The following is a 23,858-nucleotide window of genomic DNA, read 5'->3' as shown; positions in this document are numbered from 1 at the left end:
CTCAGTGGCAGATGGATAACATTAGCTGGAGTATGTGATGCAACACGCATTTCCTGACTGATATCTTATTTCCTGTCAATAGTTCCGTTGAACACTGCTTTGAGTTGTTGGTCAAAGGCCTACCGCAGGCCAAAGACACAATGTGAAAGTCAGAAGTTTATGTCACAGTATTTGTACATCCTTCCTTCTGAAATTCGAAAACAGTTACAGGTAGGAAGGTAAAAGAAGCTTCCAGTTTTTTGATGATCCACAACTGCTTACAGCAGCAGTGCATTTTAGTCCGAATGCAAAATACAGTTCAGGTTCCACATCAATTTTTACTTCTTCCAAAATGAGTCGCAGTGAATGGGAGGACGAATGGCTGTTTGTCTGTGTGTGCGCTATGTTTGTCTGGAGGACAGTTAGGGGAGTATCCTGCCTCTTGCTCAGGGTCAGCTAAAATGGATGTAAAGAAAATTGTGATTTCATATGGATCCAATTTTGACAATGAGACAGACATTGATATTTGTTGTGCTTTTACATACAGTTGCTTTGAATTTCTGCAGCACCTTTGGTGGGATCCTGGGATGCTTAATAAATATGTGCAAATAATAAATTATTTTTACATTCATAGAAAATACATTTGTGTACAATTTGTATAGGATCCTTGGATGATTAATATATGCAAATAATAAAAATATTATAGATTTTACATTTGTACAAAATAAAATACCCTCCCAATGATGACATACATGGATGATTAAATGTCCTGTTGTTTTCCAAACGCGCTGATGACAAATTGTTTTTTTCATAAAATATGAATACAATATATTTTTTCCCAGGAATTTTATTCACGTTGCATTATATTTTTCAGTGCAAGATTCAACTAAGAACTTTTCAGCTTCAAGTAATGACAATAGAAACATATTTTTGTCAGCAGTATTGTTGCTAATTCGCATTTAGCTAGTGAGCTAGCTTTTAGCACGTACGGTGCAAGTCATGAGTGAAGCCTTGGTTTGTGCTGCATCTAGCGTATTGCTTTCCATCATGCTGAAAACCACAGTTGAGTTAAGGCGGGCATTTTCTTCCCTCTGCGGGGAAACAACATCCAATGAATAAATCAAATAAACACAACTTAATTAAGGAATACATACATTTAATGTCGGAGGGCCTTGAGCATCACAAGGGTTCTTGCTTTGCTTTGAAAAATAGGCTGTAAATAGTAATAAATAGAGATAATTAGAGTGTGGTATGAAAAAGGGGGCGTGGCATCAGTGAGAGACGTTACCCATATTCTCAACCACTATGCTGCAACATGTTGCAGGAATGGATCAAATTTGACTTACCTGGTAAAATAAGATATTCCTTTATTTGTCCCATACAGGAAAATTCCAGAGTACATAGGTTCGAATTTTCTTATAGTCATACAAATAGTCGGACAAACAAAATGTGAACATTGTTACATCCAAACTTACATGTGTGTGTCGATATACATATGTCTGTATAGACACGTATACATCTCGATCTAGATATATATAGATATATACATATACTATATGTTTAGGCATGGCTCAATTTTTTTCCAAGTCACAGGTGATGAGGGGAACCGCTTTAACATGTAGGACAGTAGCCTTCGAGGGCCCGAGTTTGACACTTTGAGTCAAAATGATGACAAACAGCTTTTGCATTTGGAGACTTCATGTGCACGTTCTCTTACCTTTGCAGTAAAAACAGCCTTCTGTCTTGATCTTGCATATGAGGAAGGTTGATATGATCCAGCTTAAGGCCAAAGCAGAACCCAAGACAAAGACGACAGACCTGTGTATATCACATTTGCTGCCATCTGGATCATGGAAAAAAAGAAAACATTACAGTGATTTGCACTTTTTAAAATCTGTACTACTTGACAATTCTGAAATCAAAATATTTGATTTACCTTGCGTGTTGACCTTTGTTGCCTTCGCCATAAAAATGTGCCCACATGTGGCCACAGCACAAGAGTACGTTCCGGCGTCAACGGTGTTACGGAAAGCGTGAACGCATTGCTGCATGGAGCCCTTTGCAACTTTCTCACATTCGTCATGAGTGTAAATGAAATGGGGATTTGAATCCTCTGGTCCAGCTCGGAGCCAATAAAAGTTGTGTCCATCCTCACACGTTTTGTTCCCAGAGCGAGAGAAAACAGAGCACCGCGATCGGCTCTCGTTGAACTGCAAGTCATGAGTGACAGCAGTGACGGCTGTCTCTGCTTCTGGAATGTCTGAAATGCAAATTGACCTTTTAGTCTGTCATGTTAATTATCAAAGAACTGCAAAAAAATATTTAAATGACCAAATAATGTCTAAATATTCTCAATGCCAAATCACACATTTCTATATTTACCTTTGACCAATAGAAATATTCCATTCAAAAATGTCATTTTATGAAACCGTGATGGCAATTCGAAACAGTAGTAGAGCGCTGTGTCGATTTTTTGCACCTGACTAATTTGCAGAACAAACTTCCCTGGCTCTTGCTTGACTGTTATACGACGTCCACTCTTTGATGTCCTAGTTTCGGGTTCTGCCATATCAATGGCTGACATCTGACCTAAGATTTCTGGAAAGCTTCCAGAAGCAAGTCGAATCCAAATATGAAGAGCCTGAATTTCAGAGGAGTTGCTGGGACATTCCAGAGAGACACTTTGTCCAACTTTTTTGGTCTCTGTTGCGAAGGTGGGCTGACCCTTGTATCCTGCACAGAACAAAACACAGAGTATGAGTGATGAACATGACTCCATTGCCTTTGAGCTTGGACTTGCCTCCAAACGGGATCAGCAGGAGCAGCAGAAGAAGCGTCGTCCGCATTTCGTTGTTGTCCCAGCAAGTGCAGCAGTTCCTCCAGAGAGCTTCAAATGTTTAATGACTTGAAAGGTAGAACACCAAAGGGGAGGGGACAATTTCACAGACATCGCATTGGCCGTTTCAGGTGTCAACCCAAGCCGGCTCCTCTCAGTGAACGCTCTTCTGTACAAGACTTGCTATCTAGTCCCGTTTGAGACTCTGACACTTTGAATAGCGCACGGTTTCAATGTACCAATAAAACAACTTGGAGAAAACCCAAAATAGAGAAAATCTTAAATTAGTGTGGCGTTGTGAAGATTTGCTTCATCAACAGAGTTTGTGCAAAGCGAAATAATTCATCACACGCAAATCGGCTTCTTTGTACCAAGCTTACCAATAACAAAGACTATGTGACGGACTATGACAAAGGCACAATACAAAAATGTGTCATCTGAAGCAAAAGAAATGAAAATATTTTGCGTTTGCTATAGCATTAACTTTAACCACAAACACGCATGCATCAGTGTTTATTACAATCATCCGTCCTGAACTCGTTTGTGCTTTGGATTGAAGAGGATGGCGGCCATGTTGGAGACTACCCTATTCATGCTTAATTGGGCTTAAGTCAGCTGATGGTCTTGGCCAGTCTAAATTTTCTACAACATCATCCTCCTTTGTCACTTTGTTTTAGGTCATTATCTAGTTGCACGATGAATGTCCTCAGCTTGGTTACTTCTTTTGTTTCTCAGTGGCAGATGGATAACATTAGCTGGAGTATGTGATGCAACACGCATTTCCTGACTGATATCTTATTTCCTGTCAATAGTTCCGTTGAACACTGCTTTGAGTTGTTGGTCAAAGGCCTACCGCAGGCCAAAGACACAATGTGAAAGTCAGAAGTTTATGTCACAGTATTTGTACATCCTTCCTTCTGAAATTCGAAAACAGTTACAGGTAGGAAGGTAAAAGAAGCTTCCAGTTTTTTGATGATCCACAACTGCTTACAGCAGCAGTGCATTTTAGTCCGAATGCAAAATACAGTTCAGGTTCCACATCAATTTTTACTTCTTCCAAAATGAGTCGCAGTGAATGGGAGGACGAATGGCTGTTTGTCTGTGTGTGCGCTATGTTTGTCTGGAGGACAGTTAGGGGAGTATCCTGCCTCTTGCTCAGGGTCAGCTAAAATGGATGTAAAGAAAATTGTGATTTCATATGGATCCAATTTTGACAATGAGACCGACATTGATATTTGTTGTGCTTTTACATACAGTTGCTTTGAATTTCTGCAGCACCTTTGGTAGGATCCTGGGATGCTTAATAAATATGTGCAAATAATAAATGTTTTTTTATATTCATAGAAAATGCATTTGTGTACAATTTGTATAGGATCCTTGGATGATTAATATATGCAAATAATAAAAATATTATAGATTTTACATTTGTACAAAATGAAATACCCCCCCAATGATGACATACATGGATGATTAAATGTCCTGTTGTTTTCCAAACGCGCTGATGAAAAATTATTTTTTCATAAAATATGAATACAATAATATTATTTTTTCCCAGGAATTTTATTCACGTTGCATTATATTTTTCAGTGCAAGATTCAACTAAGAACTTTTCAGCATCAAGTAGTGACAATAGAAACATATTTTTGTCAGCAGTATTGTTGCTAATTCGCATTTAGCTAGTGAGCTAGCTTTTAGCACGTACGGTGCAAGTCATGAGCGAACCCTTGGTGTGTGCTGCATCTAGCGCAGGGGTGGGCAAACTTTTTGACTTGCGGGCCGCATTGGGTTCTAAATTTTGACCGGGGGGCCGAACCAGGAGCAGATGGATGTAGTGTTTGTGTGAAGTAATATAAACGACCTGTAAAGGTCATTGCATAAAAGGTTTTGGCCTTTAGTAGGTAGTAAAGCATGGATATTCAAAAAAGTTTTTTGAAAACAAATGCATTTATTAACAGCATTAAAAAAAAAAAACATCCCTAAAAAACTGCTATCAGTGATTCTCATAAAATATGACACTGTTATTATGAATAACAGTCTCCATCACTTCAGTGCCTGCAGGTCAGATTAATGAAAGATGTATGTTTATCTTATGAGATCACATCAAACGGCAAACATTTTGACCAAATATATCATCTTGAAGAATCGGTGAAAGCATACATCCAAATAAAGTAATCAAAACGGCAACACGGTGAGGGGTATCTGAAAATCAGAGCAGAGTTTTAACTCACAAACACCTGGTAACAGAAGTGAGGAAACGGAAAACACTTCCTTAAAGTAAGCCTTAAGAACTTTAAAGGTTAAGATTAGTCACAAACAGGTGGTGCATCAATGTCCTTGAGCATCCTGCATTGTTTGAAAATGAGAATGGTCGCTAGTTTCAATCCCTGCTATTTGTACAGATCATATTCAAAATGCATTTTTTTACAACAAACTTGAAAGCCTCCCCTTCATTTTCAGTGTTCATTTGATGTTGATGTTCATGTGGCTGAACGTCACGTCGCGTACGTCGAGCCAAATTGGCCACTCTTTTTAAACACTCGGCACTCAGTGTCCACCTTGCTTTTCCTTGGGCGACTCATTTTAATGGAAAGATTCCAGGGGAAGGTTTGTGGGTGGCTTTAGCGTAAAACTGTATCCGAAAACTCAGCGCGCAAATTACAAGAATGCTGTCGTCACAGCCCACGCTCTAAATTCGGCACTGCTACAAATAGAGCGCGAGTGCGCCATTTCCGTACTACTGAGTACGTACACGCACTTGTGAGTGTGCACCGAGCTTTCTGACACGGCTTCCGGTAGTAAATGCGCAGGCGAGTGGTTCCCCATCTACTGGGGAAACGCAATCATTGCAGGCAAAATGACCGAAAAAAAAAAGTTTAATAATACAATTTATTTAGGGTTGGCGGGCCGGATTAAACGGTGCCGCGGGCCGGATGTGGCCCGCGGGCCGTAGTTTGCCCATACCTGATCTAGCGTATTGCTTTCCACCATGCTGAAAACCACAGTTGAGTTAAGGTGGGCATTTTCTTCCTTCTGTGGGGAAACAACATCCAATGAATAAATCAAATAAACACAATTTTAATAAGGAATACATACATTTAATGTCGGAGGGCCTTGAGCATCACAAGGGTTCTTGCTTTGCTTTGAAAAACAGGCTGTAAATAGTAATAAATAGAGATAATTAGAGTGTGGTATGAAAAAGGGGGCGTGGCATCAGTGAGAGACGTTACCCATATTCTCAACCACTACTATGCTGCAACATGTTGCAGGAATGGATCAAATTTGACTTACCTGGTAAAATAAGATATTCCTTTATTTGTCCCATACAGGAAAATTCCAGAGTACATAGGTTCGAATTTTCTTATAGTCATACAAATAGTCGGACAAACAAAATGTGAACATTGTTACATCCAAACTTACATGTGTGTGTCGATATACATATGTCTGTATAGACACGTATACATCTCGATCTAGATATATATAGATATATACATATACTATTGGTTTAGGCATGGCTCAATTTTTTTCCAAGTCACAGGTGATGAGGGGAACCGCTTTAACATGTAGGACAGTAGCCTTCGAGGGCCCGAGTTTGACACTTTGAGTCAAAATGATGACAAACAGCTTTTGCATTTGGAGACTTCATGTGCACGTTCTCTTACCTTTGCAGTAAAAACAGCCTTCTGTCTTGATCTTGCATATGAGGAAGGTTGATATGATCCAGCTTAAGGCCAAAGCAGAACCCAAGACAAAGACGACAGACCTGTGTATATCACATTTGCTGCCATCTGGATCATGGAAAAAAAGAAAACATTACAGTGATTTGCACTTTTTAAAATCTGTACTACTTGACAATTCTGAAATCAAAATATTTGATTTACCTTGCGTGTTGACCTTTGTTGCCTTCGCCATAAAAATGTGCCCACATGTGGCCACAGCACAGGAGTACGTTCCGGCGTCAACGTTGTTACGGAAAGCGTGAACGCATTCCTGCACAGAGCCCTTTGCAACTTTCTCACATTCGTCATGAGTGTAAATGAAGTGGGGATTTGAATCCTCTGGTCCAGCTCTGAGCCAATAAAAGTTGTGTCCATCCGCACACGTTTTATTACCAGAGCGAGAGACAAACGAGCACCGCGATCGTCTCTCGTTGAACTGCAAGTCATGAGTGACAGCAGTGATGGCTGTCTCTGCTTTTGGGTCGTCTGAAAAGCAAATTGACCTTTTAGTCTGTCATGTTAATTACCAAAGAACTGCCCAAAATGATTTAAATGATAAATTAGTGTCTAATTATTCTCAAAGCCAAATCACCTTACCTTTAACCTGTAAAAATACTCCATTCAAAAATGTCATTTTATGAAACCACTTTGTCCATTTGAAACAGTAGTAGAGCGCCGTGTCGTTTTTTTGCACCCGACTAATTTGCAGAACAAACTTCCCTGGCTCTTGCTTGACTGTAATACGATGTCCACTCATTGATGTCCCAGTTTCGGGTCCTGGCATATCAAAGAATGGCATCTGACGTAAGATTTCTGGAAAGCTTCCAGAAGCAAGTCGAATCCAAGTAAGAGCAGCATCAAGTTCAGAGGGGTTGCGGGGACATTCCAGAGAGACACTTTGTCCAACTTTTTTGGTCTCTGTTGTGAAGGTGGGCTGACCTGTGTATCCTGCACAGAACAAAACACAGAGTATGAGTGATGAACATGACTCCGTTGCCTTTGAGCTTGGACTTGCCTCCAAACGGGATCAGCAGGAGCAGCAGATGAAGCGTCGTCCGCATCTTGTTGTTCCAGCAAGTGCAGCAGTTCCTCCAGAGAGCTTCAAACGTTTATTGACTTGAAATGTAGAACACCAAAGGGGAGGGGACAATTTCACAGACATCGCATTGGTCGTTTCAGGCGTCGACCCAACCCGACGGAAATGCGTCCACCAAAACGTTCCTGTATGTTTGCATTATTTTCTGACAGTTAAGCATCTGATTGAACGACACCCACATGCTCATTACTAAACCATCCATCCATCCATCCATTTTCTGAACCGCTTAGTCCCCACGGGGGTCGCGGGCCTGCTGGAGCCTATATTACTAAACCAATGGTTTATTTATTTATTCATCTCCTGGGTCGCTTATCATTACGAGGGTGGCGGGAGTGCTTATTGGCAAACTTAATATGTTTATTTTCCTGATGTTGCTCATCAGCATTGGGTGTTCGTTTGAGATCATAAGTGGACTTCATATTTGTCCAAATTAAACCTTTCCATCACTTTGGTGAAGAAAAATTGTGATCAATGAAATGTTTTCCAGCAAATTCCAGCTGGACCCTTTATTTTTTTCACCATCATTTGTCTTGATTTTTTTTGCATTTGTGTTTTATTTTGAAAATCTACCAAAGTGACTAAATAAGCATGAAAGTACCGTTTAGGTTTTGTATTTAACAAATAAAATGACGTCCACTCAAAAAGTAACTGGCTTATATGAGAAGTGTGGAGATATGGAAACTATTTGTGTATGAGCGTTTATGATGCAACACGTATTTCCAGACAAGCTGCAGGTACAAAAATGTCACACTGTGGTCTGACTGCATCGCATTATCAAATACATGTTGCTGTGTACCCACTTGTGATGACAAGTTAGCACCTAGCTGGGCTGCAAAAGCGTGAAAGCCTTGCGAGGTTCCGCTTGGTTAAGTTTTTTTAGTCTGAGATGTATGTGTTTAATACACACTACACCAGGGGTGTCAAACTTATTTGTGCCGTGGGCTGCATCGTCAGTCATCAATGATGCCAACCCAAATAAATGGATGAATGTCTCATATTATATACAGTATAGGCAACACAACAAACTGATAAATGACTAGTTTTGAAATAAGAGACTAGTAAGAATGGTTTAAATTTTAAAATAGATGAATGTAACAAAAATGGCTAGAAGCGTCTCTATTTTTAAAAGTGAAGACATTTTGCAAATTTAGTATTGACACAAAGGCTATGCAGAATTTGTCTTTGCGGGCCAAATATAATTACACCGTGGGCCAAATTTGGCACGCGAACCAGAGTTTGACACCACTGCACTACTTGTTGAATGACTTTATGAGTGACTACTAAAGACGAATTTAAATTCTAATCTCAAGTCTGGATCATTTTACACGAATGGATTATTCGATGCGTGACTGACAGCAGGGCCGGACTGCCAATTGAGCACACCGGGTATTTGATTTCCAGGTTACACAAACTCAAGCCTTGTTGCTGTTGATGACGAGGAAAAGAACTCTGTAAAGTTTTTCATCCTGACTGAGTTTTCAATTTGAAGCAGGACTGAACACGCTGGCTTCACCCTAACTGAAATAAGTGGACACCTTTGTTGAAATCAGAATATGACATTTGACATATGACTTCCTATTCTTTGTTGGTGCAGCATTAACATCAACGTAAGCATGTTGAAAAAGAACCACAACAGAAGCAATACATTGTTCTCATTTGCACATACAGCCTTAACATATTCAAAAAAAATTTAAATAAAGAAAATCCATTGTCATTAATCAATGGAATCTTTAAAATGAATGTGGTACTTTAAAGAATAGCTTGAGTCCATTTTCCACATCTTCCAATCCTTCTCACATTTGCAATCTCACTACCGTTGTAATACAGTTTTCTTGTCCTTGATGAAGCAATGTGTTTATTTAAAGATCACTGCAATAATTCTATTTTGATTGACGGAGGTTGTACAGTGTACAGTTTATTCCCAATATGCCAAATATGGTTCCGTGCGCTGTAAATTTCTGCAGTGCTTTTGAGATGTGAAATATCTGAATACAAACTTTAAATAAATTTGATGTTGTTAGGTTTCGTGGAGGCAGACGTCCGTATACGTGCTAAAATCCTCATTTTTTCTCGCTCTCGTTTGGCTGGCTTTGCCACTTTTCCTGGGGACAATGGTCGGCGCAGAATACACCAAAGTATCCTCGGTTCTCTGAGAAAACAAGTCACTTGTGTCACAAGAAGAAGGTGGAAAGGGAGCAAACGTGTGGAGAGACTTTCGACTGACCTGCTGCACATCACTGCACGTTTCTTCACGAGTTTGCAGACAAGCTAAACATCCAACAGAGATAGTCTATCAAGCAATGGCGTCACGAGGACTCCCAAAATAACTTGTATTACATCTTTTCCATCTCTCAAAGTGCATGCCTACACTTTTCTTTTTCTTATTATTTTCTGATGGCATTGAGTGATACATTTGGCAACTATATTGGATTGGTCTTAAAATGAGGAAATGTTTGAAAACGAATGCACCCCCCACCCACAAATTGTGAGATCCCCAAAAGAAGCAGTGGAATTTCTCTCACCTATGCAGCAACAAAACGTTTTTGTCTTGACCTTGTATATGAGAAAAGCTGACAGGAAGGAGATTAAGGTCAAAGCAGCAGCCATGACGAAGATAACAGTCTTTAGGAAATCAGACTTGCTGGGGTCTGGATCATGGAAAAAAAAAAAAAAACAGCAAACAATAATTTGAACTTTTTGAAATCCATGCTACTTGACAATTCTGAAATCAAAATATTTGATTTACCTTTTGTTATGACCTTTGTTGCCTTCGCCATAAAAATGTGCCCACATGTGGCCACAGCACAAGAGTAAGTTCCGGCGTCAACGGTGTTATGGAAAGCGTGAATGCATTTCTGCATGGAACCATTTGCAACTTTCTCACATTCGTCATGAGTGTAAATGAAGTGGGGATTTGAATCCTCTGGTCCAGCTCTGAGCCAATAAAAGTTGTGTCCATCCGCACACGTTTTATTACCAGAGCGAAAGACAAACGAGCACCGCGATCGGCTCTCGTTGAACTGCAAGTCATGAGTGACAGCAGTGACGGCTGTCTCTGCTTTTGGGTCGTCTGAAAAGCAAATTGACCTTTTAGTCTGTCATGTTAATTACCAAAGAACTGCCAAAAATGATTTAAATGATAAATTAGTGTCTAATTATTCTCAAAGCCAAATCACCTTACCTTTAACCTGTAAAAATACTCCATTCAAAAATGTCATTTTATGAAACCACTTTGTCCATTTGAAACAGTAGTAGAGCGCCGTGTCGTTTTTTTGCACCCGACTAATTTGCAGAACAAACTTCCCTGGCTCTTGCTTGACTGTTATACGACGTCCACTCTTTGATGTCCCAGTTTCTGCGATATCAAAGGATGGCATCTGACCTAAGATTTCTGGAAAGCTTCCAGAAGCAAGTCGAATCCAAATATGAAGAGCCTGAATTTCAGAGGAGTTGCGGGGACATTCCAGAGAGACACTTTGTCCAACTTTTTTGGTCTCTGTTGCGAAGGTGGGCTGACCCTTGTATCCTGCACAGAACAAAACACAGAGTATGAGTGATGAACATGACTCCATTGCCTTTGAGCTTGGACTTGCCTCCAAACGGGATCAGCAGGAGCAGCAGATGAAGCGTCGTCCGCATTTCGTTGTTGTCCCAGCAAGTGCAGCAGTTCCTCCAGAGAGCTTCAAATGTTTAATGACTTGAAAGGTAGAACACCAAAGGGGAGGGGACAATTTCACAGACATCGCATTGGCCGTTTCAGGTGTCAACCCAAGCCGGCTCCTCTCAGTGAACGCTCTTCTGTACAAGACTTGCTCTTCTAGTCCCGTTTGAGACTCTGACACTTTGAATAGCGCACGGTTTCAATGTACCAATAAAACAACTTGGAGAAAACCCAAAATAGAGAAAACCTTAAATTAGTGTGGCGTTGTGAAGGTCTGCTTCATCAACAGAGTTTGTGCAAAGCGAAATAATTCATCACACGCAAATCAGCTTCTTTATACCAAGTTTTAAAAGCTTACCGATAACAAAGACTATGTGACGGACTATGACAAAGGCACAATACAAAAAATGTGTCATCTGAAGAAAAAGAAATGAAAATGTTTTGCGTTTGCTATAGCGTTCACTTTAACCACAAACACGCATGCATCAGTGTTTATTGCAATTATCGGTCCTGAACTCGTTTGAGCTTTGGATTGAAGAGGATGGCGGCCATGTTGGAGACTACCCTATTCATGCTTAATTGGGCTTAAGTCAGCTGATGGTCTTGGCCAGTCTAAATTTTCTACAACATCATCCTCCTTTGTCACTTTGTTTTAGGTCATTATCTAGTTGCACGATGAAGGTCCTCAGCTTGGTTGCTTCTTTTGTTTCTCAGTGGCAGATGGATAACATTAGCTGGAGTATGTGATGCAACACGCATTTCCTGACTGATATCTTATTTCCTGTCAATAGTTCCGTTGAACACTGCTTTGAGTTGTTGGTCAAAGGCCTACCGCAAGCCAAAGACACAATGTGAAAGTCAGAAGTTTATGTCACAGTATTTGTACATCCTTCCTTCTGAACATCAAAGACAGTTACAAGTGGGAAGGTAAAAGAAGCTTCCAGTTTTTTGATGATCCACAACTGCTTACAGCAGCAGTGCATTTTAGTCCGAACGCAAAATACAGTTCAGGTTCCACATCAATTTTTACTTCTTCCAAAATGAGTCGCAGTGAATGGGAGGACGAATGGCTGTTTGTCTGTGTGTGCGCTATGTTTGTCTGGAGGACAGTTAGGGGAGTATCCCGCCTCTTGCTCAGGGTCAGCTAAAATGGATGTAAAGAAAATTGTGATTTCATATGGATCCAATTTTGACAATGAGACAGACATTGATATTTGTTGTGCTTTTACATACAGTTGCTTTGAATTTCTGCAGCACCTTTGGTAGGATCCTGGGATGCTTAATAAATATGTGCAAATAATAAATTATTTTTACATTCATAGAAAATACATTTGTGTGCAATTTGTATAGGATCCTTGGATGATTAATATATGCAAATAATAAAAATATTATAGATTTTACATTTGTACAAAATAAAATACCCCCCCAATGATGACATACATGGATGATTAAATGTCCTGTTGTTTTCCAAACGCGCTGATGAAAAATTATTTTTTCATAAAATATGAATACAATAATAGTATTTTTTCCCAGGAATTTTATTCACGTTGCATTATATTTTTCAGTGCAAGATTCAACTAAGAACTTTTCAGCTTCAAGTAATGACAATAGAAACATATTTTTGTCAGCAGTATTGTTGCTAATTCGCATTTAGCTAGTGAGCTAGCTTTTAGCACGTACGGTGCAAGTCATGAGTGAAGCCTTGTTCTGTGCTGCATCTAGCCTATTGCTTTCCACCATGCTGAAAACCACAGTTGAGTTAAGGCGGGCATTTTCTTCCCTCTGCGGGGAAACAACATCCAATGAATAAATCAAATAAACACAACTTAATTAAGGAATACATACATTTAATGTCGGAGGGCCTTGAGCATCACAAGGGTTCTTGCTTTGCTTTGAAAAACAGGCTGTAAATAGTAATAAATAGAGATAATTAGAGTGTGGTATGAAAAAGGGGGCGTGGCATCAGTGAGAGACGTTACCCATATTCTCAACCACTATGCTGCAACATGTTGCAGGAATGGATCAAATTTGACTTACCTGGTAAAATAAGATATTCCTTTATTTGTCCCATACAGGAAAATTCCAGAGTACATAGGTTCGAATTTTCTTATAGTCATACAAATAGTCGGACAAACAAAATGTGAACATTGTTACATCCAAACTTGCATGTGTGTGTCGATATACATATGTCTGTATAGACACGAATACATCTCGATCTAGATAGATATAGATATATACATATACTATTGGTTTAGGCATGGCTCAATTTTTTTCCAAGTCACAGGTGATAAGGGGAACCGCTTTAACATGTAGGACAGTAGCCTTCGAGGGCCCGAGTTTGACACTTTGAGTCAAAATGATGACAAACAGCTTTTGCATTTGGAGACTTCATGTGCACGTTCTCTTACCTTTGCAGTAAAAACAGCCTTCTGTCTTGATCTTGCATATGAGGAAGGTTGATATGATCCAGCTTAAGGCCAAAGCAGAACCCAAAACAAAGATGACAGACCTGTGTATATCACATTTGCTGCCATCTGGATCATGGAAAAAAAGAAAACATTACAGTGATTTGCACTTTTTAAAATCTGTACAACTTGACAATTCTGAAATCAAAATATTTGATTTACCTTGCGTGTTGACCTTTGTTGCCTTCGCCATAAAAATGTGCCCACATGTGGCCACAGCACAAGAGTACGTTCCGGCGTCAACGGTGTTACGGAAAGCGTGAACGCATTCCTGCACGGAGCCCTTTGCAACTTTCTCACATTCGTCATGAGTGTAAATGAAGTGGGGATTTGAATCCTCTGGTCCAGCTCTGAGCCAATAAAAGTTGTGTCCATCCGCACACGTTTTATTACCAGAGCGAGAGACAAACGAGCACCGCGATCGGCTCTCGTTGAACTGCAAGTCATGAGTGACAGCAGTGATGGCTGTCTCTGCTTTTGGGTCGTCTGAAAAGCAAATTGACCTTTTAGTCTGTCATGTTAATTACCAAAGAACTGCCAAAAATGATTTAAATGATAAATTAGTGTCTAATTAACTACCAAAGAACTGCCCAAAATAATTTAAATGATAAATTAGTGTCTAATTATTCTCAAAGCTAAATCACATATTTTCATATTTACCTTTAACCTGTAATAATACTCCATTCAAAAATGTCATTTTGTGAAACCACTTTGTCCATTTGAAACAGTAGTAGAGCGCCGTTTCGCTTTTTTGCACCCGACTAATTTACAGAACAAACTTCCCTGGCTCTTGCTTAACTGTAATACAATGTCCACTCATTGATGCCCCAGTTTCGGGTCCTAGCATATCCAAGGATGGCATCTGACCTAAGATTTCTGGAAAGCTTCCAGAAGCAAGTCGAATCCAAGTAAGGGCAGCATCAAGTTCAGAGGGGTTGCGGGGACATTCCAGAGAGACACTTTGTCCAACTTCTTTAGTCTCTGTTGTGAAAGTAGGCTGACCCGTGTATCCTGCACAGAACAAAACAGAGAGTATGAGTGATGAACATGACTCCTTTGCCTTTGAGCTTGGACTTGCCTCCAAACGGGATCAGCAGGAGCAGCAGATGAAGCGTCGTCCGCATCTTGTTGTTCCAGCAAGTACAGCAGTTCCTCCAGAGAGCTTCAAACGTTTAATGACTTGAAACTTAGAACACAAAAGAGGAGGGGACAATTTCCCAGACATCGCATTGGCCGTTTCAAGTGTCAAACCAAGCCGGGCTCCTCTCAGTGAACGCTCTTCTGTACAAGACTTGCTATCTAGTTGAATAGCTTTGAATAGCGCACATTCATTGCTAACGATTTCAATATTTCAATGAATCAACTTGGAGCATGACCCCAGAAAACCTTAAATCAGTCTAGCACTGTGAAGGTCTGCTTCAGAAACAGTTTGTGTAAAGCAAAATAATTAATCACACACAAATCAGCTTCTTCATATCGAGTTTAAAAAGCTTAACTAAAAACAATGACTACGTGAGGGACTATGGCAAAGGGACAATACAAAAGTGTGTCATCTGAAGCAAAAGTAATATTTTGCCTTTGCTATCACGTTCACTCCAACCACAAACACGAATGCATCAGTATGTATTACAATCATGTGTCCTGAACTCGTTTGTACTTTGGATTGAAGAGGATGGCAGCCATTCTGGAGACTAACCTACGCGTGCGTGCTCAATAGGGTTCAAGTCAGCTGACGATCTTGGCCATTCTAAAATCTTCAACATCATCCTCCTTTGTGATTTTGTTTTAGGTCATTATGTTGTTGCACGATAAAGGTTCTCAGTTCGGATGCTTCTTTTGTTTCTCAGTGGCAGATGGATGACATTAGCATTTCCTGACTGACTGTCGTTGCAGAAATGTCAATGTGGTCAGACAACATCATCAAAGAGAACATGTTGTCGTTTGGTTCCTACTCGTAGAGGTAATTCAGCGCTTTAGCGACAAAGTGTTTTTACGATGCAAAATGAGACTAAAAGATGAACTCCGATATATATTTGCTGGTTTAGTGTGCCCTCTCATTTCCTGTCAACAGTTCCCTTGAACACTGCTCTGCGTTGTTAATCAAAAGCCCACCGCAGGCCAAATGTACAAAATGTGAAAGCCAGACGTTTACGTCGTGCACGTTAAACTCACAGTATTTGTACATCCTTCCTTCTGAACATCGAAGACAGGTACGGGTGGGAAGGTAAAGGAAGCTTTACCATGATCCTCAACCGTTTACAGCAGCAGTGTATCTCGGTCCTAACACAAAATGCCATACAGGTTCCACATAAATTTTTCGCTCGCTTTTTCGACTCGCTGTGAATGGAAAGACGAATGGCTGTTTGTGTGTGCCCTGTGTTTGTCTGGAGAACGGTTAGGGGTGTATTCCGCCTCTTGCTCAGGGTCAGCTTGAATGGATGCAAAAAGTAAAATGTGATTTTATATGGATCCAATTTTGAGAATCAACCTGAACACATCAGATTTTTTTGTGCTATTACATACAGTTGCTTTGAATTTCTGCAGCACCTTTGGTAGGATCCTGGGATGCTTAATAAATATATGCAAATAATAAATAGTTTTTACATTGATATAAAATACATTTGTGTACAATTTTTGTAGGATCCTGGGATGATTAATAAATATATGCAAATAATAGAAATGTTTTAAAGTCTTTAAATTCATACAAAATAAAATATCCCCCCATGATGACAAACGTGGATGATAAAGTATCCCGAGTTTTGCGCTAATGATGATTTTTTTCCCATAAAATATCAATACAATAATAGTATTTTTTCTCAGACATTTTATTCTCATTATATTATATTTTTCAGTTCAAGATTTAACTAACAAACTCTCAGCTGCAAGCAATGACCATAGAAACATATTATTTTTGAAATAACAAATGAGCCAGCAGTATTATTTCTAATTCGCATTTAGCTAGTGAGCAAGCTTTTAGCACATACCAGTGCAAGTCATGAGTGACTTAACATATTCACATTCTGTTTTTCTAAATGATGAAAATCGATTGTCATGAATCACTGGAATCTTTAAACTGAATGTGGTACTTCAGAAAAATAGCTTGAGTCCATTTTTTTTTTTTTTTAACATCTTCAATCCTCATCACATTTGCAATCTCACTACCATCGTAATCGTAGGTTGTCTTTGATGAAGCAATTTGTTTTTTTAAAAATCACTGCAGTCATTGACGGAGGTTGTACAGTGATATTTTAGTCCCATTATGCCTTGCACTGTAAACTTCTGCAGTACTTTTGAAATGTGAAAGATCTTAATACAAACTTTAAATAAATTTGATCTCGTTAGGTTTCGCGGAGGCAGACGTCCGTATACGTGCTAAAATCCTCATTTTTTCTCGCTCTTGTTTGGCTGGCTTTGCCACTTTTCCTGGGGACAATGGTCGGCGCAGAATACACCAAAGTATCCTCGGTTCTCTGAGAAAACAAGTCACTTGTGTCACAAGAAGAAGGTGGAAAGGGAGCAAACGTGCGGAGAGACTTTCGACTGACCTGCTGCACACCACTGCACGTTTCTTCACGAGTTTGCAGACAATCTAAACATCAAAGAGAGATAGTCTATCAAGCAATGGCATCATGAGGACTCCCAAAATAACTTGTATTACATATTTTCCATCTCCCAAAGTGCATGCCTACACTTTTCTTTTTCTTATTATTTTCTGATGGCATTGAGTGATACATTTGGCGACTATATTGGATTGGTCTTAAAATGAGGAAATGTTTGAAAAGTAATGCACCCCCCACCCACAAATTGTGAGATCCCCAAAAGAAGCAGTGGAATTTCTCTCACCTATGCAGCAACAAAACGTTTTTGTCTTGACCTTGTATATGAGAAAAGCTGACAGGATGGAGATTAAGGTCAAAGCAGCAGCCATGACGAAGATAACAGTCTTTAGGAAATCAGACTTGCTGGGGTCTGGATCGTGAAAGAAAAAAAAAAAACAGCAAACAATAATTTGAACTTTTTGAAATCCGTGCTACTTGACAATTCTGAAATCAAAATATTTGATTTACCTTGCGTGTTGACCTTTGTTGCCTTCGCCATAAAAATGTGCCCACATGTGGCCACAGCACAAGAGTACGTTCCGGCGTCAACGGTGTTACGGAAAGCGTGAACGCATTCCTGCACGGAGCCCTTTGCAACTTTCTCACATTCGTCATGAGTGTAAATGAAGTGGGGATTTGAATCCTCTGGTCCAGCTCTGAGCCAATAAAAGTTGTGTCCATCCTCACACGTTTTATTACCAGAGCGAGAGACAAACGAGCACCGCGATCGGCTCTCGTTGACCTGCAAGTCATGAGTGACAGCAGTGACGGCTGTCTCTGCTTCTGGAACGTCTGAAATGCAAATTGACCTTTTAGTTTTTCAAACTAATCATCAAAGAACTGCTAAAAAAGATTGAAATGACCAATTAGTGTCAAAACATTCTCAATGCCAAATCACACATTTCCATATTTACCTTTGACCAGTAGAAATATTCCATTCAAAAATGTCATTTTATGAAACCATGATGGCAATTCGAAACAGTAGTAGAGCGCTGTGTCGACTTTTTGCACCCGACTAATTTGCAGAACAAACTTCCCTGGCTCTTGCTTGACTGTAATACGATGTCCACTCTTTGATGTCCCAGTTTCAGGTTCTGCCATATCAAAGGATGACATCTGACCTAAGATTTCTGGAAAGCTTCCAGAAGCAAGTCGAATCCAAATATGAAGAGCCTGAATTTTAGAGGAGTTGTGGGGACATTCCAGAGAGACACTTTGTCCAACTTTTTTGGTCTCTGTTGCAAAGGTGGGCTGACCCTTGTATCCTGCACAGAACAAAACACAGAGTATGAGTGATGAACATGACTCCATTGCCTTTGAGCTTGGACTTGCCTCCAAACGGGATCAGCAGGAGCAGCAGATGACGCGTTGTCCGCATCTTGTTGTTCCACAAGTGCAGCAGTTTCTCCAGAGAGCTTCAAATGTTTAATGACTTGAAACGTAGAACACCAAAGGGGAGGGGACAATTTCACAGACATCGCATTGGCCGTTTCAGGTGTCAACCCAAGTCTCAGTGAACGCTCTTCTGTACAAGACTTGCTATCTAGTTGCTGCGTCACGTTTGAGACTCTGACACTTTGAATAGCGCACATTCATTGCTAACGATTTCAATATTTCAATGAATCAACTTGGAGCATGACCCCAGAAAACCTTGAATCAGTCTAGCACTGTGAAGGTCTGCTTCAGAAACAGTTTGTGTAAAGCAAAATAATTAATCACACACAAATCAGCTTATTCATATCGAGTTTAAAAAGCTTAACTAAAAACAATGACTACGTGAAGGGACTATGACAAAGGGACAATACAAAAGTGTGTCATCTGAAGCAAAAGTAATATTTTGCCTTTGCTATCACGTTCACTCCAACCACAAACACGATTGGATTGAAGAGGATGGCAGCCATTTTGGAGACGAACCTACACGTGCATGCTCAATAGGGTTAAAGTTAGCTGACGGTCTTGGCCAGTCTAAAATCTTCAACATCATCCTCCTTTGTGATTTTGTTTTAGGTCATTATGTTGTTGCACGATAAAGGTTCTCAGTTTGGATGCTTCTTTTGTTTCTCAGTAGCAGATGGATGAGATTAGCATTTCCTGACTGACTGTCGTTGCAGAAATGTCAATGTGGTCAGACAACATCATCAAAGAGAACATGTTGTCGTTTGGTTCCTACTCGTAGAGGTAATTCAGCGCTTTAGCAACAAAGTGTTTTTACGATGCAAAATGAGACTAAAAGATGAACTCCGATATATATTTGCTGGTTTAGTGTGCCCTCTCATTTCCTGTCAACAGTTCCCTTGAACACTGCTCTGCGTTGTTAATCAAAAGCCCACCGCAGGCCAAATATACAAAATGTGAAAGCCAGACGTTTACGTCGTGCACGTTAAATTCACAGGATTTGTACATCCTTCCTTCTGAACATCGAAGACAGGTACGGGTGGGAAGGTAAAGGAAGCTTCCATGGTCCACAACCGCTTACAGCAGTAGTGTATCTCGGTCCTAAGACAAAATGTAGTCCAGGATCCACATACATTTTTTGGTCGCTTTTTCGACTTGCTGTGAATGGAAAGACGGATGGCTGTTTCTGTGTGGCCCGTGTTTGTCTAGAGAACAGTTAGGGGTGTATCCCGCCTCTTGCCCAGGGTCAGTTTGAATGGATGTAAAAATAAAAAAAATAAAAATATGTGATTGCACATGGGTCCAATTTTGAAAATCAGCCTGAACCCATATGATTTTTTTTTTTTTTTTGTGCTTTTACATAGAGTTGCTTTGAATTTCTGTCGCACCTTTGGTAGGATCCTTGGATGCTTAATAAATATATGCAAATAATAAATGGTTTTTACATTGATAGAAAATACATTTGTGTACAATTTGTGTAATATCTTAGGATGATTAACAAATACATGCAAATAATAGAAATATTTTAAATTCATACAAAATAAAATATCCCCCCATGATGACATACGTGGATGATAAAGTATCCCGTGTTTTGCGCTGATGATTTTTTTCTCATAAAATATGAATACAATAATAGTATTTTTTCTCAGACATTTTATTCTCGTTACATTATATTTTTCAGTTCAAGATTCAACTAACAAACTCTCAGCTGCAAGCAATGACCATAGAAACATATTATTTTTGAAATAACAAATGAGCCAGCAGTATTATGTCTAATTCGCATTTAGCTAGTGAGCAAGCTTTTAGCAAGTCATGAGTGACTTAACATATTCACATTCTGTTTTTTTAAATGATGAAAATCGATTGTCATGAATCACTGGAATCTTTAAACTGAATGTGGTACTTCAGAAAAATAGCTCGAGTCCATTTTTTTGTTTGTTTACATCTTCCAATCCTTAGCACATTTGCAATCTCACTACCGTTGTAATACAGTTTTCTTGTCTTTGATGAAGCAATTTGTTTTTTTAAAAATCACTGCAATCATTCTCTTTTGATTGACGGAGGTTGAACAGTCTTATTTTAGTCCCATTATGCCAAATATGGTTCCTTGCACTGTAAAGTTTTGCAGTACTATTGTAATGTGAAAGATCGTAGTGCAAACTTTACATTAATTTGGTCTTGTTAGGTTTCGCGGAGGCAGACGTCCGTATATGTGCTAAAATCCTCATTTTTTCTCGCTCTCGTTTGGCTGGCTTTGCCACTTTCCCTGGCAACGATGGTCGGAGCGGAATAAACTAAAGCGTCCTCGGTTCTCTGAGAAAACAAGTCACTTGTGTCACAAGAAGAAGGTGGAAAGGGAGCAAACGTGCGGAAAGGCTTTCGACTGACCTGCTGCACACCACTGCACAATTCTTCACGAGTTTGCCGACAAGCTGAACATTGAAGAGAGAAAGTCTTTCAAGTAGTGGTTCGTAAACAGGACTCACAAGCCAGAGCTTTTAGGCTTCCATGACATAACTTGCAATAAACTATGTGGTGTTCTTTTAAAAAGTCCAAACTTACATGTGTGTGTCGATATACATGTCTGTATAGACACGTATACATCTCGATCTAGATATATATAGATATATACATACACTATATGTTTAGGTATGGCTAAATTTTTTTCCAAGTCACAGGTGATGAGGGGAACCGCTTTAACATGTAGGACAGTAGCCTTCGAGGGTCCGAGTTTGACACTTTGAGTCAAAATGATGCCAAACAGCTTTTGCATTTGGAGACTTCCTGTGCACGTTCTCTTACCTTTGCAGTAAAAACAGCCTTTTGTCTTGATCTTACATATGAGGAAGGCTGATATGATCCAGCTTAAAGCCACAGCAGAACCCAAGACAAAGATGACAGACCTTGGCATATCACATTTGCTGCCATCTGGATCATGAGGAATACAAAAAAATCCAGCAAAAATTACAATTCAAGCAATTTTCAGTTTTGAAACTTCACACTTGGCACTAGTGAAGATGACATACCTTTAATGATGACTTTTGTTGCTTTTGCCATAAAAATATGCCCACATGTGGCCACAGCACAAGAGTACGTTCCGGCGTCGGCGTTGTTTGGGAAAGCTTGAACGCATTTCTCTATGGAGCCATTTGCAACCTTTTCACATTCGTCATGAGCGTAAATGAAGTGGGGATTTGAATCTTCTGGTCCAGCTCTGAACCAATAAACGTTGTGTCCATCCTCGCACGTTTTATTACCAGAGCGAGAGACGAACGAGCACTGCGATCGGCTCTCGCCATTAGTGACAGCAGTGACGACGGCTGTCTCTACTTCTGGGACGTCTGAAATGCAGATTGACCTTTTAGTCTTTCATGGTAATTATCAAAGAACTGCCAAAAATTATTTAAATGATAAATTAGTGTCTAATTAACACTCAAAGCCAAATCACTTTACCTTTAACCTGTAAAAATACTCCATTCAAAAATGTAAATTTATGAACCCATGTTATCCATTTGCAACAGTAGTAGAGCGCCGTGTCGTTTTTTTGCACCCGACTAATTTGCAGAACAAACTTCTCTGGCTCTTGCTTGACTGTGATACGATGTCCACTCTTTGATGTCCTAGTTTCGGGTACTGCCATATCAATGGCTGACATCTGACCTAAGATTTCTGGAAAGCTTCCAGAAGCAAGTCGAATCCAAATAAGAATAGCCTGAAGTTCAGAGGGGTTGCGGGGACATTCCAGAGAGACACTTTGTCCAACTTTTTTGGTCTCTGTTGTGAAGGTGGGCTGACCTGTGTATCCTGCACAGAACAAAACACAGAGTATGAGTGATGAACATGACTCCGTTGCCTTTGAGCTTGGACTTGCCTCCAAACGGGAACAGCAGGAGCAGCAGATGAAGCGTCGTCCGCATCTTGTTGTTCCAGCAAGTGCAGCAGTTCCTCCAGAGAGCTTCAAACGTTTATTGACTTGAAATGTAGAACACCAAAGGGGAGGGGACAATTTCCCAGACATCGCATTGGCCGTTTCAGGTGCCAACCCAACCCGGCTCCTCTCAAACTTGCTATCTAGTTGCTGCGTCCCGTTTGAGACTCTGACACTTTGAATTGCGTTTCAACGTATCAATAAACCAACTTGGGGAAAACCCAAAATAAAGAAAACCTTAAATTAGTGGGCATTGTGAAGGTCTGCTTCATCAACAGAGTTTGTGCAAAGCGAAATAATTCATCACACGCAAATCGGCTTCTTTGTACCAAGCTTACCAATAACAAAGACTATGTGACGGACTATGACAAAGGCACAATACAAAAAAATTTATCATCTGAAGAAAAAGAAATGAAAATATTGTGCGTTTGCTATAGCGTTCACTTTAACCACAAACACGCATGCATCAGTGTTTATTACAATTATCGGTCCTGAACTCGTTTGTGCTTTGGATTGAAGAGGATGGCGGCCATGTTGGAGACTACCCTATTCATGCTTAATTGGGCTTAAGTCAGCTGATGGTCTTGGCCAGTCTAAATTTTCTTCAACATCATTCTCCTTTGTCACTTTGTTTTAGGTCATTATCTGGTTGCACGATAAAGGTTCTCAGCTTGGTTGCTTCTTTTGTTTCTCAGTGGCAGATGGATAACATTAGCTGGAGTTTGTGATGCAACACACATTTGCTGACTGATTGTCGGTGCAGAAATGTCAATGTGGTCAGACGACATCATCAAAGAGAACATGTCGTTTGGTTACTATTTGTAGAGGTAATTTAGCGGTTTAGTGTCAAAGTGTTGCTGCGATGCAAAATGAGACCAAAAGATAATTTAAGATGTCTTTGCCGGTTTAGTGTGCCCTCTTATTTCCTGTCAACAATTCCGTTGAACACTGCTCTGAGTTGTTGGTGAAAGGCCCACCGCAGGCCAAAGACACAATGTGAAAGTCAGAAGTTTATGTCACAGTATTTGTATATCCTTCCTTCTGAACATCGAAGACAGTTACAGGTAGGAAGGTAAAAAAAGCTTCCAGTTTTTCGATGATTCACAACCGCTTACAGCAGCAGTGCATTTTGGTCCGAACGCAAAATACAGTTCAGGTTCCACATCAATTTTTACTTCTTCCA

The 23,858-nt window shown here is 39.9% G+C and overlaps 5 protein-coding genes across 10 annotated transcripts; all 5 read right to left on the bottom strand.

Moving 5' to 3' along the window:
* Window positions 1-808: 808 nt before the first annotated feature.
* On the bottom strand, window positions 809-3,049 carry LOC125986650 (uncharacterized). Its single transcript, XM_049750434.2, has 6 exons — window positions 2,780-3,049; window positions 2,362-2,712; window positions 1,916-2,239; window positions 1,697-1,822; window positions 1,134-1,192; window positions 809-1,070 (listed from the first exon to the last, which is right to left on the bottom strand). The coding sequence occupies exons 1-6, from the start codon at window positions 2,823-2,825 to the stop codon at window positions 951-953; spliced, it is 1,026 nt and encodes a 341-aa protein (XP_049606391.1). The 5' UTR covers window positions 2,826-3,049; the 3' UTR covers window positions 809-950.
* Window positions 3,050-4,356: 1,307 nt separating this feature from the next.
* Window positions 4,357-7,700, bottom strand: LOC137839542 (uncharacterized). 2 transcript variants are annotated; one of them, XM_068651686.1, is made up of 7 exons: window positions 7,547-7,700; window positions 7,129-7,479; window positions 6,694-7,017; window positions 6,475-6,600; window positions 5,909-5,967; window positions 5,777-5,845; window positions 4,357-5,014 (listed from the first exon to the last, which is right to left on the bottom strand). In XM_068651686.1, exons 1-7 carry the CDS (start codon window positions 7,590-7,592, stop codon window positions 4,988-4,990), a joined length of 1,002 nt encoding a protein of 333 aa, XP_068507787.1. In that variant the 5' UTR covers window positions 7,593-7,700; the 3' UTR covers window positions 4,357-4,987. The 2 variants fall into 2 exon arrangements, with proteins under 2 accessions (XP_068507787.1, XP_068507786.1); XM_068651685.1 differs by having other exon boundaries at window positions 4,357-5,845.
* Window positions 7,701-9,181: 1,481 nt separating this feature from the next.
* Window positions 9,182-15,022, bottom strand: LOC137840084 (uncharacterized). Of its 2 annotated transcripts, none has more exons than XM_068649961.1 (6): window positions 14,832-15,022; window positions 10,809-11,153; window positions 10,374-10,697; window positions 10,150-10,275; window positions 9,852-9,895; window positions 9,182-9,776 (listed from the first exon to the last, which is right to left on the bottom strand). In XM_068649961.1, the coding sequence occupies exons 1-6, from the start codon at window positions 14,875-14,877 to the stop codon at window positions 9,645-9,647; spliced, it is 1,017 nt and encodes a 338-aa protein (XP_068506062.1). In that variant the 5' UTR covers window positions 14,878-15,022; the 3' UTR covers window positions 9,182-9,644. The 2 variants fall into 2 exon arrangements, with proteins under 2 accessions (XP_068506062.1, XP_068506061.1); XM_068649960.1 differs by lacking the exon at window positions 14,832-15,022 and adding an exon at window positions 11,221-12,652.
* Window positions 12,809-14,471, bottom strand: LOC137839562 (uncharacterized). Its single transcript, XM_068649963.1, has 5 exons — window positions 14,414-14,471; window positions 13,916-14,239; window positions 13,697-13,822; window positions 13,134-13,192; window positions 12,809-13,070 (listed from the first exon to the last, which is right to left on the bottom strand). The coding sequence occupies exons 1-5, from the start codon at window positions 14,448-14,450 to the stop codon at window positions 12,951-12,953; spliced, it is 666 nt and encodes a 221-aa protein (XP_068506064.1). The 5' UTR covers window positions 14,451-14,471; the 3' UTR covers window positions 12,809-12,950.
* A 1,538-nt stretch (window positions 15,023-16,560) lies between the features above and the next one.
* On the bottom strand, window positions 16,561-22,833 carry LOC125986562 (uncharacterized). Of its 4 annotated transcripts, none has more exons than XM_068649959.1 (6): window positions 22,619-22,833; window positions 22,201-22,551; window positions 17,821-18,144; window positions 17,597-17,722; window positions 17,299-17,342; window positions 16,561-17,223 (listed from the first exon to the last, which is right to left on the bottom strand). In XM_068649959.1, the coding sequence occupies exons 1-6, from the start codon at window positions 22,662-22,664 to the stop codon at window positions 17,092-17,094; spliced, it is 1,023 nt and encodes a 340-aa protein (XP_068506060.1). In that variant the 5' UTR covers window positions 22,665-22,833; the 3' UTR covers window positions 16,561-17,091. The 4 variants fall into 4 exon arrangements, 3 of the variants coding, with proteins under 3 accessions (XP_068506060.1, XP_049606254.1, XP_049606293.1); XM_049750297.2 differs by lacking the exons at window positions 22,201-22,551; window positions 22,619-22,833 and adding exons at window positions 18,267-18,617; window positions 18,685-20,919; XM_049750336.2 differs by lacking the exons at window positions 16,561-17,223; window positions 17,299-17,342; window positions 17,597-17,722; window positions 17,821-18,144 and adding exons at window positions 20,384-21,060; window positions 21,136-21,179; window positions 21,550-21,675; window positions 21,774-22,088.
* Window positions 22,834-23,858: the final 1,025 nt, after the last annotated feature.

Source organism: Syngnathus scovelli, chromosome 1 (genome assembly GCF_024217435.2).
Source record: "Syngnathus scovelli strain Florida chromosome 1, RoL_Ssco_1.2, whole genome shotgun sequence".
Classification (NCBI taxonomy): Eukaryota; Metazoa; Chordata; class Actinopteri; order Syngnathiformes; family Syngnathidae; genus Syngnathus; species Syngnathus scovelli.
The sequence above is the reverse complement of the archived record's forward strand: the minus strand, read 5'-3'. Positions and strand labels throughout refer to the sequence as shown.

What these genes read in the sequence shown, in the direction of transcription:
- LOC125986650 (XM_049750434.2), bottom strand. Translation starts at nt 2,825, where the DNA reads ATGCGGACGACGCTTCTTCTGCTGCTCCTGCTGATCCCGTTTGGAG. An exon ending in AGGCTGTTTTTACTGCAAAG is followed by an intron (nt 1,193 to 1,696) that starts GTAAGAGAACGT and finishes TACTATTTACAG; the next exon opens with CCTATTTTTCAAAGCAAAGC. An exon ending in AAGGCCCTCCGACATTAAAT is followed by an intron (nt 1,071 to 1,133) that starts GTATGTATTCCT and finishes GTTTCCCCGCAG; the next exon opens with AGGGAAGAAAATGCCCGCCT.
- LOC137840084 (XM_068649961.1), bottom strand. Translation starts at nt 14,877, where the DNA reads ATGCGGACGACGCTTCATCTGCTGCTCCTGCTGATCCCGTTTGGAG. An exon ending in AGTATTTTTACAGGTTAAAG is followed by an intron (nt 10,698 to 10,808) that starts GTAAGGTGATTT and finishes TTTGCTTTTCAG; the next exon opens with ACGACCCAAAAGCAGAGACA. An exon ending in AACAAAGGTCATAACAAAAG is followed by an intron (nt 10,276 to 10,373) that starts GTAAATCAAATA and finishes TCCATGATCCAG; the next exon opens with ACCCCAGCAAGTCTGATTTC.
- LOC137839542 (XM_068651685.1), bottom strand. Translation starts at nt 7,592, where the DNA reads ATGCGGACGACGCTTCATCTGCTGCTCCTGCTGATCCCGTTTGGAG. An exon ending in AGTATTTTTACAGGTTAAAG is followed by an intron (nt 7,018 to 7,128) that starts GTAAGGTGATTT and finishes TTTGCTTTTCAG; the next exon opens with ACGACCCAAAAGCAGAGACA. An exon ending in AAGGCCCTCCGACATTAAAT is followed by an intron (nt 5,846 to 5,908) that starts GTATGTATTCCT and finishes GTTTCCCCACAG; the next exon opens with AAGGAAGAAAATGCCCACCT.
- LOC137839562 (XM_068649963.1), bottom strand. Translation starts at nt 14,450, where the DNA reads ATGACATTTTTGAATGGAGTATTATTACAGGTTAAAG. An exon ending in AACAAAGGTCAACACGCAAG is followed by an intron (nt 13,823 to 13,915) that starts GTAAATCAAATA and finishes TCCATGATCCAG; the next exon opens with ATGGCAGCAAATGTGATATA. An exon ending in AAGGCCCTCCGACATTAAAT is followed by an intron (nt 13,071 to 13,133) that starts GTATGTATTCCT and finishes GTTTCCCCGCAG; the next exon opens with AGGGAAGAAAATGCCCGCCT.
- LOC125986562 (XM_068649959.1), bottom strand. Translation starts at nt 22,664, where the DNA reads ATGCGGACGACGCTTCATCTGCTGCTCCTGCTGTTCCCGTTTGGAG. An exon ending in AACGTTTTGTTGCTGCATAG is followed by an intron (nt 17,343 to 17,596) that starts GTGAGAGAAATT and finishes TTTGATGTTTAG; the next exon opens with ATTGTCTGCAAACTCGTGAA. An exon ending in CGTGCAGTGGTGTGCAGCAG is followed by an intron (nt 17,224 to 17,298) that starts GTCAGTCGAAAG and finishes TTGTTTTCTCAG; the next exon opens with AGAACCGAGGATACTTTGGT.